Source organism: Corticium candelabrum, chromosome 18 (genome assembly GCF_963422355.1).
Source record: "Corticium candelabrum chromosome 18, ooCorCand1.1, whole genome shotgun sequence".
NCBI lineage: Eukaryota > Metazoa > Porifera > Homoscleromorpha > Homosclerophorida > Plakinidae > Corticium > Corticium candelabrum.
Genome location: NC_085102.1, coordinates 5,350,920 through 5,363,419, shown reverse-complemented (window position 1 = coordinate 5,363,419; position 12,500 = coordinate 5,350,920). Strand labels below are relative to the sequence as shown.

The 12,500-nt window shown below is 39.3% G+C and overlaps 1 protein-coding gene across 2 annotated transcripts in view; it reads left to right on the top strand.

Moving 5' to 3' along the window:
- Positions 1 to 12,500, top strand: part of LOC134193607 (inositol 1,4,5-trisphosphate receptor type 1-like) — a 31,666-nt gene that overhangs the window by 13,509 nt on the left and 5,657 nt on the right. Inside the window, exons 39-63 of one of the 2 annotated variants that reach the window (XM_062662443.1) lie at positions 9 to 82; positions 159 to 211; positions 440 to 601; positions 1,599 to 1,727; positions 1,791 to 1,903; positions 3,490 to 3,577; positions 3,635 to 3,697; positions 3,758 to 3,882; positions 4,555 to 4,725; positions 5,058 to 5,145; positions 5,704 to 5,901; positions 5,973 to 6,038; positions 6,108 to 6,237; positions 6,300 to 6,375; positions 6,431 to 6,481; positions 6,627 to 6,711; positions 7,205 to 7,342; positions 10,488 to 10,681; positions 10,991 to 11,042; positions 11,105 to 11,149; positions 11,216 to 11,398; positions 11,529 to 11,678; positions 11,821 to 12,006; positions 12,186 to 12,260; positions 12,335 to 12,434. In XM_062662443.1, coding sequence (XP_062518427.1) covers positions 9 to 82; positions 159 to 211; positions 440 to 601; positions 1,599 to 1,727; positions 1,791 to 1,903; positions 3,490 to 3,577; positions 3,635 to 3,697; positions 3,758 to 3,882; positions 4,555 to 4,725; positions 5,058 to 5,145; positions 5,704 to 5,901; positions 5,973 to 6,038; positions 6,108 to 6,237; positions 6,300 to 6,375; positions 6,431 to 6,481; positions 6,627 to 6,711; positions 7,205 to 7,342; positions 10,488 to 10,681; positions 10,991 to 11,042; positions 11,105 to 11,149; positions 11,216 to 11,398; positions 11,529 to 11,678; positions 11,821 to 12,006; positions 12,186 to 12,260; positions 12,335 to 12,434 — 2,795 coding nt within the window. Of the gene's footprint in view, positions 1 to 8; positions 83 to 158; positions 212 to 439; positions 602 to 1,598; positions 1,728 to 1,790; positions 1,904 to 3,489; positions 3,578 to 3,634; positions 3,698 to 3,757; positions 3,883 to 4,554; positions 4,726 to 5,057; positions 5,146 to 5,703; positions 5,917 to 5,972; positions 6,039 to 6,107; positions 6,238 to 6,299; positions 6,376 to 6,430; positions 6,482 to 6,626; positions 6,712 to 7,204; positions 7,343 to 10,487; positions 10,682 to 10,990; positions 11,043 to 11,104; positions 11,150 to 11,215; positions 11,399 to 11,528; positions 11,679 to 11,820; positions 12,007 to 12,185; positions 12,261 to 12,334; positions 12,435 to 12,500 lie in introns of both variants that reach the window. The other variant, XM_062662442.1, reaches the window with a different exon arrangement.

The window sequence follows — 12,500 nt, the reverse complement described above, 5'->3', positions numbered from 1 at the left end:
GGGGTTAGAATGTGTATATTGGATCCAGAAGCAGACGTCGACGAACCTCACAAAATGAACCAGAAAATTCTGTACAATTTTGGTATCAATGAATTAATATATGTTAACTAATTAGCAATTGGTGTTGTTGCTCACGCACGTTTTGTGATGTTTTTAAGGTGTGTTGGCAGATATTTTTGACATACTTGATAAAGAGATTGACATCCGACTGGTAACACACACACACACACATGCACGTGCACGCACGTGCACACACACACACACATGCACACGCACGCACGTGCACACACACACACACACACACACATACACACACATACACGCACGCACGTGCACACACACACACACACACACACACACACACGTGCACACACACACACACACACACGTACTAAATATTCCTGCCGTCATTGTGTAAACTGCTTGTGTATTACGTCAGGCTCAATATGAGGGATTAAGAGAGATCTTCCGGAAATGTTTTCGATTTCTGCAAGCGATGGCTCGCGACAACACTGTCGTGCAAAATCGGTTGTTTGATCGTCTGGACAAGCTTCTTGGCGTGCATGGCACTGAAGCTGAGCTTGCCGATGCTCTCACTGAGGTAAGATGTTTATAGTTTTTGTTTTAATTAGGACCAGACCAATTAATTTCTTGATGCTCGGATTCGCTGGTTGAGTTTGAGTTTGACCAAAATTAAAATTACTATTTGATGTGCGCATGCTCTATGATATTATGCTTGTTGTAAAATGACTTTGTAGTGTATACATCCTACGACTAGATATCAATGACTTTGTAAGTGTTAATTAACAGTGCATGTGGCAAACAAGAAACAGAGAAGTGAACAGACACACAAACAGACAAACAGAAGACAGACAAACGTCAAGCACACAGAGAGACGGACAGACACACAAACAGACAGAACAACACAACAGACAAACAAACAACAAACAGAGAAATGGACAGACACACAAACAGACAAAATAACAAAACAACCAGAAGACAGACAAATGGCAAGCAAACAGAGAGATGGACAGACACACAAACAGGCAAAATAACAAAACAAACAGAAGACAGACAAATGGCAAGCAAACAGAGAGACGGACAGACACACAAACTGGTCCACTGAGTGCTACCTCGTTTAGCTCGTTATCAGCGTCGTCTATGGTTTTAGTGTCAATTTTTATCTCACATTTGTATGCACTGCAGAGCAAACCGCACATGCTCAAAATGTCACGTGATCATTACTTTTTATTTTGATTGGTCGGTCCAGGTTTCATGTCCAAATATCCGAGCATAAAAAATTTAGTTGGTCTGGCCTAAAGACTCTGCATTTAGTTTGACTTGTTTATTTGTCTGTGTTTGTCTTTGTCTTTCTGTCTGTTTGTGTGTCTGTCCATCTCTCTGTTTGCTTGCCGTTTGTCTGTTTGTGTGTCTGTCCATTTCTCTGTTTGTTGTTTGTCTGTCTTTTGTTTGTCTGCTTGTTATTGTCTTTGTCTATCTCTGTGTTTATCTTCTCAATTACTTTCTCTGCTTGTTTGGACGCTCGTCTTTACCTGTTACATACTATTTCAACATTGCTCATAACACTTGTGTTGTAGGTGTTCACTGGTAACCAAGATATGTGCCTCAAGATTCGTGGTGATCAAGTGCAAAAGATAGTCGAGTTGCTGGCACAGCACCAACTCAATGCCAGCGAGTTCCTGGAGCTTCTCAAAGCTGTTGTTAAGGCAAGCTATCTTATACACGTCATAACAAATCACACAACACATCAGAGATAATTTCTCACGCAGGTGGAAGAGCTCGACTTGCCACTCAAGAGAAATCAGGCATTTGTGATGACATACATCAATCAGAATCGAGCAAAACTTGCCTGGATTATCGAGAGAGATACAGCCGACAAGCGGTATATATACTATAGTGTTGTGTCTCTCTAACAGCCTTTTACACGAGCTTCTTTCCAAACTGAGTCGATCTGAGTGGCAACCCAAGCCAGAGAGCCACGCCAGCCCAGTGATGGATCTATGCACACAACTAATATATTAAGAGAGATGCATCTCTCCAATACAAATGTGTACAGAGAGGATCCATGCACACATCTAATATATTAAGAGAGATGCATCTTTCCAATACAAATGTATACAGTGGATCTATGCACACAACTAATATATATTAAGAGATGCATCTCTCTAATACAAATGTGTACAGTAGATCTATTGCGCACAACTAATATATTAAGAGGTGTGTGTGTGTGTGTGTGTGTGTGTGTGTGTGTGTGTGTGTGTGTGTGTGTGTGTGTGTGTGTGTGTGTGTGTGTGTGTGTGTGTGTGTGTGTGTGTGTGTGTGTGTGTGTGTGTGTGTGTGTGTGTGTGTGTGTGTGTGTGTGTGTGTGTACAGTGAGGATCCATGAACACAACTAATATATTAAGAGAGATGCATCTTTCCAATACGAATTTACAGAGTGATGGATCTATGACAGGGGCGGGGCCAAGAAATTGTTATAACCACGCCTACCCTAAATTTTGGTCACGCCCATTCCAATTATTCAACAACCCCCACTAAAGCATTGATGCAGGTTTACTTTAGTAGTACATACTGTAGGATAAAATAGGAAGGGCCAGATATCTTGTTTGTTACCATACTGACCTAAATAGTGGGCAGTGCTGACAACCACTGCATGTTGATCTTTGTGTACTTGTTTAGATACAATTAAGTTCATACCATATGGCAGTCTTAGTTCTAATTGGTCTTATCTTCAAACCAGGCATCCCAGGAACTACTAGTTAGTCTCAAAACACCTTACCACTTTTTAAAATACAAATACAATTCATAGTTAATCACTGCCTACTTATGCAGCAAAGCATGGTGGGCCTGTACCAAGTGGAAGCCAAGGCACAGCTGAGCGCCATGCCTTTTGTATGCTGGGGACAACCCCGCATGCACACAACTATTCTATTAAGAGATGCATCTCTCCAATACAAATGTGTACAGTGATGGAACATATGCAGCCAATACAAATGTGTACTGTTTACATGACGTTCGGCCAGCTCATATAGTGGGTGTGTCTTGCTACACAAGCTCTCCCTACATGTGGCCATGTGTACATCAGAAACATTCTAGCTAAAGGATGTGAGAGAGTCTGGCTACACGAGTTTGACGCAGGAGTGAGGGTCTGGCTACACGATACTTGGCTTGGCTGCGTTCACACAACCTTTCATAAACGAGCAGACTCATGTTGGCCTGGTTACAAGGGCTCATGTAAACAGGCTATGAAGTGCTTGTGTGTGTGTGTGTGTGTGTGTGTGTGTGTGTGTGTGTGTGTGTGTGTGTGTGTGTGTGTGTGTGTGTGTGTGTGTGTGTGTGTGATATAAACACTCGAAGTGTTGTAATACATTGACAGTTGAAGATATTTTGAGTACGGACTTGAGCGTTTGCAGAAATTCATTGCCATGTCATGCATCACTATTTATGGCCGATGTTTGTTGTGTATAGAAAGCAACTATTGAAAGCTGGGGACATGGATGACCCAGAGCTGAGCTATCTAACAAGATTGGTGGACTTGCTGGCGACGTGTGCCGAGGTCAAACATCAAATTTTATTGCCATGAATACCATAGTTGATATTAATGATTACACAGGGTGAGAACAGATTTATCGAGTCGATGTGTCAGAACATCTTTTCTATTGAAGATCTGCTGGAGGTCGGTGTTTGGTATTCACTTGATTTACTCAATTGTGACCGTCTGTACAATGTTGTGCAGATACTAACTGATCCTGAGATTTCACACGCATGTAAACGGCCGTATCTTCGCTTCTTTGTGTGGGTGTATTTGAACACAGCTGGTGGCAAGGTGGACAGTGGTGCAGCGGATCTAGTGCATGACAGGTAGAGCATTTCTAAATGTATTTATTATTTGTAACTACACATCTAATATACATAAACATAACTAATAAAATAAAAATTAATGACGAAAACATAAAAAAGTAAAACATAAATAAAAATTAATAATGAAAAATAAAAAAATTAATAATAAAAAATTGAAAAAGAAAAATAGAAAAATAAATATAAAAATGTAAAAATAAAAACCTAAAATAATAAAAAAATAATAAAAATTAGGAATAAAAAATTAAAAAACAAAAATTAATAATAAAAAAATAAATAGAAAATAAAAATATATAAAATAAAAATATAAAAAATATAAAAAATAAATAGAAAATAAAAATAAAAGAAATTAAGAAATAAAGAATACAAATATAAAAAATACAAAAACTAAAAATAGAAATAAAAAATTACAAATAAAAAATAAAAATATAAAAAATTACAAATAAAAAAAAAAAAAAATATAAAATATAAAAACATATAAACAGCAGGAACTGGTTAGTACACAATTGTTAGAAACACTGCTTGGAGTTTATTAGCATGTGTGAATGTTTGTTTTTGTCGATTTTGTTAAAAGTCTGTGACATACGAATACATATAATACGACGTACAATACAAATGTATCATAATGTGTGTGAATCTAGGAGTTATAGTATTGTATGTTCTCCTAATGTGCAGAGACATGTGGAATTTCATGAAGTTGTTGAATGATTCTCTTAAGCGGCTTAGTGCAAGCGTAAGGGGCATGGAGAGAGACACAAAGAAGATGCAATCGGTGAAGATGAGCTTGAAAGCTCAACGAAGAAAGTTTGACACGCCAAGCAAGACGGCATTATTAGCAGCCAAGAAGTAAGAACTGTTATGACATTGAGCAGATGATATATGTACACACATGCATGTGCACACACACGTGCACACACACACGTGCACACACACACACAAACACACACACACACAGACACACAGACACACACACACACACACACACACACGCACACACACACATACACACAGCACACACACACACACACACACACACACACACACACACACGCACACACACACACACACATACACACACAGCACACACACACACACACACACACACACACACACACACACACACACACACACACAAGAAATTGACTGCGTGTCGACGTGATTGATTGTGTCTTGTGTAGAGTGGATCAGCACAAACCGGCTGAGGGAAGAGTGTTGGAAGAAGGCTTTCTTGTTTACATTTTTGAAGCTGTTCTTCCTCTTCTTCACGTACGTTTGTCTGTCTGACACGTTTGGAATGGCGAGTGATTAGTATATGAATGGGAATGCACTTGTTGTGATGTTGTTGTGTTTGTTGTACGAGTTAGGCTGCACTAAATATGTGGGTTTCTTGCTTAGTAGTGGTGCTTGCCAGATTAGTCGTTTTCTGCACTCTTTTAAATTGGAGGGGCTTTAATTTGAGAGCCACTTTTGTTTGTGTTTATTTGTATGTCAAATTGTGAGGACAATATTATTGATGACCTTTGAGTGGCTTGCTTGTTACTTTGCACTTTTGTTTGGTTGTTTGTAAGTTTGTCTTGGTTGTCATATGTTGACTGGATGAGAATGACAACCAAATGGCATTCTATGACAACATCATGACGAGCACTAGTGACACTTGTATGTCTCGGGTTGCCACTATGTACAGTAAATTAATGGTTTTTGTTGCTGTCAATGGATTGCTGGGTGTAGAGTACTCGTCAAGCTTAGATTGCTTGTTGATACTTTCCTTACCAAGAACACACATTTTTAGTCGCTTGGGTATCAAGTTGGGAATTGTACGTTTAGGTTTTCTATACTGAATACTATCGACCTGAAGACGAATCTCATCGCATGGAGATTCAAATTTCGAAAGCTCTCACTCAGAACTTGCTTCAAATATCGGATGAGATTAGTCGTTTCGTTGCGGATGAAAATCAGTTCAGACTTCTTCACAGCACAGTAACGGCCATGCTGAACCAAGAAAGTCTCCAATTTTCTGACGAGGTTCCGTGCATCTTTGTAAGCCACAGATCTAAATATCTGATCAAACTGAAGACTCTTTATCTTTTTTCTAGATGATCACAAAGTTTCAGCAGCTCTCAGTAGATTCTCAAGTAGATGTTAGAAGTGAAGCAATGAAGGCAAGAGATGAAAGCAGAGATGAGTAAATTACAGCCCGACATCATGCAGTGTCATACCTTTCATTGTAGCGATATGAACGTGAATTCCACAACGAAGAGAAGCGAAACGACTGTCTCAACCAGTTTGTTGTGAACTTTCAAAAGGCGTATGAAGGAAAGAACACAGTGAGAGCACAACTTGAATTTCCATCCGATGAAGGTGAGACAACATTGTTTACAGACCAATTATCTTACACTTATCACTCACTGTTATGCGTCTAGAATATTGCGAATGTGGAGGAGACGAGGACCTTCCACTGGGAAAGGAATTTCAGGATCACGTTGCTTGTTTCACAAAGTCAGTCACATGCACGTCATTATACTAGCTTGCATTGAATAGTTCAATCGTGTAGTCGAAGTGGAGGAGTGGAAACGCATGGAGCCAAACTGGTGGAGCAACTACAGTACGTGTGATCAAATAGAAATAGTGATTTAGTGTATTGTAACGTTTGTGAGTGTGAGATCTTGCGTTTGTTCTGCATACACAACGTGTGAAATACAAAACGTCACTGATTGTAATCAAACCTAAACAGACTGTGTTTATTGTAGTATTTCATACAGCAATCCGGATCTGGGTCGGATGAGTGAGGCGGAACGTTTGCAACAGGAACAAACGTCTATAGCCAGTCTTCAGGTACGTATGCTGTGTGCATGTTTGTATTTGTTTTTCGGCCTGTGCATCTCTGTTTGCAGTCTCTGTCTGTCTTTCTATCTACTTACTTGAAAATAGCTGCCTGTCTACCCACCTGTTCATCATTGTGTGTTTATTTATTGTTGCGTGCTTACCTGTTTGTGCATTGTGTTTTCACCCATTTTGCTGGTTGTGTGTTTGTCTTTCTGTTTGTGTGTCTGTCTGTCTGTCTGTCTGCCTGTGAATAGGGCTTGGTTCTACCTACAACTATTTATGTTTATGTGGCTGCCTCTTGAAACAATCTTCTTTATTTTTCTGTCAATCACTCTAGCATTTGATTGTTGTAGACACACAGAAAACACAGATCTCCAGTATGTCTTCTGTCTGTCTGTCTGTCTGTCTTCTTATGCATTTGTTTGTTTGTTTGTTTGTCTGTGTTCCTGTTTACCTGCTCACCTTTGTCATTAATTAACCAAGTGTGTGTCTCTCTTTCAAGGTTCTAAGGGCAATAATTCACAACCAGATTAAGCAGCTCCCAGACGACGAGAGCGGTCACTCCAAAGCATACGTGAAGGGACTCAAGAGAGTTCGACTCGTCCAAGATGCTCTCAATGCATTTGAAGCCCCTCTGAAGGTATGCAGTAACACAAACCATACTTTGTATATTTACTGCAGCATAAATATCTGGCATTGTCTGCAAAGCATGATGGATGGAGGCATTGCATTTATACCCACCTATGAATACAGTTAAGGCCAGACCAATATATTCTGGTGCACTCTTCTATCCTCTGGTAGTGGAATCATTTGGAGCTTGAACCCCTGCCAGGATGGAAACTTTGAGAACCATTGCTACCAAAAGTTGAACACCTTTGCATTACTTTGTCTTCCCAAGGGTAGACCTCTTGCTTGCCTTCATCATTGAACCAACCACGGCATCAAAATACGACTGTATAACCTCTTGGTGGTGACATGAACAAGGATCGTTACATACGGCTGCGTCAGCAGGAATATCCAAATTCTCCAATTCCATTTTCAAACATTGCCTATATCTGAATAAATCCTCAGAACAAGCCTCTCTCCACAACAGTCTTTTCTTTCTGGTCTTTGATCCAACCATCTCTTTCACCGCATCAACCATAATGTCACTACACCAGAAAATCGGCCAGTGATCAGAACACATGCTCATACCATCTCTTATCTCAAAGTTGGATGAACTACTATCTAACAAAGACTTAGAAATACAGGCATAGTCGATTCATGACTTCTTGGAAAAATCAGCACTATGCCATGTAGACATATTACTGGCCATTTGGGGATCAGACAAATCCACAGGAATAAGATTGGAATTGTTCAAGAAAGACATCAACAGCTTTGAGAATCTCCCAGATTTACGATCTGGGATACATGAAGTATATGATCAGCATTAAAGTCACCCAAGACTACCACTGCATCATATACTTCTGCATCCAATATCCCATCCAGATATCTGAGTTCCATGTTGTAATCTTCTAAAGCTTCTGAGTTACCATACTCTGTAGGCATGTAAATTGAAATAACCAAGATTATTCCAGAGCACGAACGTAATTGCACAGCAACCATACGTTCAGAAGCAGTTTTCACAGGAGCAATTAAATGATCATATTGTTTATGCCACAGCAAGGCAATGCCTCCATATGGTCGACCAGATAAAATATGATTACTCTCCATAGGAGAGGTAGAACAAAACATAATATCATCTTCCAAAGATGAAAATAAGGACAGCTCGGTAGAATGGAGCCAATGTTCCTGTAAAGCCAGAATATCCACTTTGTTAAATAAATCAAAAACACAACTTTCAGAAGACTTAAAGCCTCAACAGTTGAAACTAGCAAATTTCAACTTATGTTGAGCCGTCATTGACAGAAAGAGCACTGTGAAACTGATTGCTGAACTTTAATGATGAATGAGGTCTAATCACCCAAGATTGTACTCTTACAAATTCTAGCCAAAACTCTGGAACCAACACAGTATCTTTATGTTCAAGTGGTACAGTAATACGTGCACACTTAGTACCACGTATCTTTGACGGAAGTAACAAACACTTCTCCACAGCAACAGACTGATCCTTCAAAAAGTCCACAATTTGGGACAAAGAAACGCTTTCTTCTAAGTTGCCAACATAAATATCCATATATATATATATATATATATATATATATATATATATATATATATATATATATATATATAATTTCATCTCTCAAAGTGGATGGTTGAATCGCAGGCTAAAGAAACGTTCTTTACTACTTATGAAAATGTTCAGATAGACACTGACATAACATTGCTTCTCAGCATTCTCTTCAGAGTCAAGTGGACAAATGGAATTTTGATCTATTGAAGGAGTCTTGTTCTATTAGAGACAAAACCAGGTTGAACACTATTTCTGAGCCTCATGCCGGGCATGGCTTACCGCCATTCCCAACCTCAATCTCGGGCTTGCCATGAGTCGTCATGAGTTCACGATTGCTGTTCACCTTTGGCTTGGTCTTCCACTGTTTTCTTCACCTTCAAATGCTGTCCGTTGCATTTGTGGCCAAGTATTGGATAAGTTTGGTGATCATCTTCTTGGTTGTCGGAAGATTTCTTTACGTTCTAAATGTCATGATGCTTTGAGAGATGTCATTTTTCAAGCTTTGCTAGTACACGATAAAGGAACCCAACACGAACAAAGATCTTCAGAGAACTATAGTTGACCTGGCGATGTCTATCATCCAAACTTTTGTTTGGCCGTCCGGCTTATTTTGATGTAACCGTGTGTAATTTGTTCAAGCAAAGATTTGTGTCGCATTCAGCAAGCAACGCCGGTTTTGCGGCCTTAGAAGGAGAAATTTCAAAGTGTATGAAGTACGACACTCAAGTGTTTTCATCTGGTGCTCTCTTCTTCCACTTGCAGTTGAATCATCTGGGACATGGTCGGATGTCAGCTTGAATACATTAAAGACTATAGCATCTAAAACTGTTTCTGTTAATACTGTTCCTTTTAGTCAGTCTTTAAATAATTTGTTGCAGCAATTGTCAGTTAAGTTGTGGTTATATAATGCACGCATGATTCTAAGTAGATTGTTGTTAGACAATAATGACAATATATAATTTTAGTTTATGGGATTTGCCTGTATCGTAGATTGGTTGTATTGAAATATATACTTGGCTATATATATATATATATATATATATATATATATATATATATATATATATATATATATATATATATCCTGTGTGTGTGTGTGTGTGTGCGTGTGTTTGTATCTATGTATGTGTGTTGCTTGGATTTGCTCATCTAATTTGATTGGTTGGTTCAGGTTTTATGTCAAAATATCTGAGCATCAAAAAGTTTTGTTAGTCACTCCTAATCTTTATGCATCTTAATTCTTTATACATCTTTAATCTTTATGTATATGATGGTGTCTTAATACTCACAGCATAGCTGGAAGAGGACTAAACTGGTGTGAATAGTGGTGAAGTAGTCACGTTGGTGACACACTATCGTATTGGGTCAGATACGGGTTTTACTGTTGTGGGACTGGAAAACTGGTCCTAATGTAAGACGGTTGCTGTACGGAGGTGCTTGCTAATTGAGGTTGTATACTCTATTGTGTTGAGTTGTGGACGTTCTGTGAGTAACTATTAGTCTGTACTGATTGTCTGGTGTCGTGTCGGTTGTTTGTGTGCTTAATCTTATGTCTTTCTGTTTGCCTTTGATGACATAGAGTTTGTGTTTATGTTACTCTGTTTTGTAGATTATTCCTCTGCTGTCGGATAGCAATGACAACATTGTTCGAGAAACGTTGGCTTTGTTGGCCACTATGCTTTTTGCAGGGAACAGATCTGTTCAGGCCGGCTTTGAGCATTACTTTCTACACACACGAGAGGAAATGTTTTTTATTGACGTTCAAGGACGACTTCGGCGTTCAATAGTAGCAACAAGAGAGAGGTACGTGTAGTCCATATATGAGGTGTATTGATCGAGATCATTCCACCTTTCTGTGTATGTTCACCTTTCTGTCACATGCATCTGTTCAATAAATAGTCTAATGTATTGTGAGATGCATCCCTCCAATACAATAGTCTAATGTATTGTGAGATGCATCCCTCCAATGTAATAGTCTAGTGTATTGTGAGATGCATCCCTCCAATATAATAGTCTAGTGTATTGTGAGGTGCATCCCCTCAATACAGTAGTCTAGTGTATTGTGAGATGCATCCCTCCAATACAATATATTTTAATGTATTGTCCTTCTAGACGAGCCTTACTTGCTCAACATCGTGCCAAAGTCTCAAAATCAAAAGAAATGGTTATATGTACTGACATTAGTAAACCAACACATACACCAAGTATTGTTGTGTATCCTTTCAGATGGAGACTCTTCGGTTGAAAACGCAGGGAAAGTCAGCTGTCAATGTACAATCTCTGTTTCAAGGTTTTTGTATATTATCACGAACATAATATGTCGTATTTGTTCTGAAGACAACTTTGGCTGCTGCTGGAAAAGCCGCAGACGAAATCGAGTTGAAAGAGCTTGAAATAAAGGAGGGTGTGCATGAGGTGGAAGACGCATCGGATGCACTTCGTTTCAGAGACGATGGCTACATTGAATTAGTTCTTCGAATCATGGGCTACATGTGTGATGGCCATAACACAGTCCTCCAGGTATCCATATCTTTGTATTCGTGTGTGTGTGTGTGTGTGTGTGTGTCTGTGTGTGTGTGTTATTGACTATTACTGTTCATTGCAGTCAAATGTGTTATTTGTTAGTGTATAGTTGTTATTGTGCTTGTAGGATTATCTTCGTGTGCAACCTGATAACATCAGGTCATTGAATCTTGTTGCTGAGACAACGACCTACTTGCAGCTGTTTTTTGGCGGCATTAATGAAGACAATGTTGAACTTGTGACACAAGTGTTTGATACGCTAATTGAGTTTCTCTCAGTGAGTTTTATTGCATTGTCTTGTGTGTGCACGTGCATTCGAGCACAACGTGCGTGCACACGCACATGCACACACACACACACACACACACACACACACACACACACACACACACACACACACTTAACATTTGCTTTTGCAGGGCAATCAAGAAAATCAAACTGTTGCGTTCGATTATCAGATCATTGATGCTATCAATGATGTCCTCAGAATGGATACAAAACACTGGAAAGATCACGGAGCAGCACTTCGACTCAAACAGTCGGCAATGACTGTACTACAATCAATGATTGAAGAGAATGATCCCAAAACTATTCGACTGGCACGAGTACGTGACCAAAGATGAGACAAACAAACAAATGCAGTACATGGACAGACAATCATACAGACAAATACTAGTAGATATGCAGCACACAGACAAACAGATATTGAGTATACATAATTATTGGCCATGTGGTGTAACGTGTTTATCTTGTATCAGAAATTATGCGTTCTGTGTTTGTCTAGGAAATTCTAGAAACGGTGCACGTTGAGTCTTTGTATGAGAACATGGCGGCCGCATTTGAGGAAGCTCGACAAATTGTAAGCGAGTTCTGTTGGTGATTTTGACACGCGTGTAGGAGTTGACTTGAAGAGTGAGAATGTTTGTGTTGTAGCCTGGTGATGATGGAGAAGATGCCCGCACACTTGCCTTCTCTATTCATCATATTCTGCTTGCATTACAAGATTTTGGCCAGAAAATCCAGGGAAAGAAATGTAATGTGTGTGTGTGTGTGTGTGTGTGTGTGTGTGTGTGTGTGTGTGTGTGTGTGTGTGTGTGTG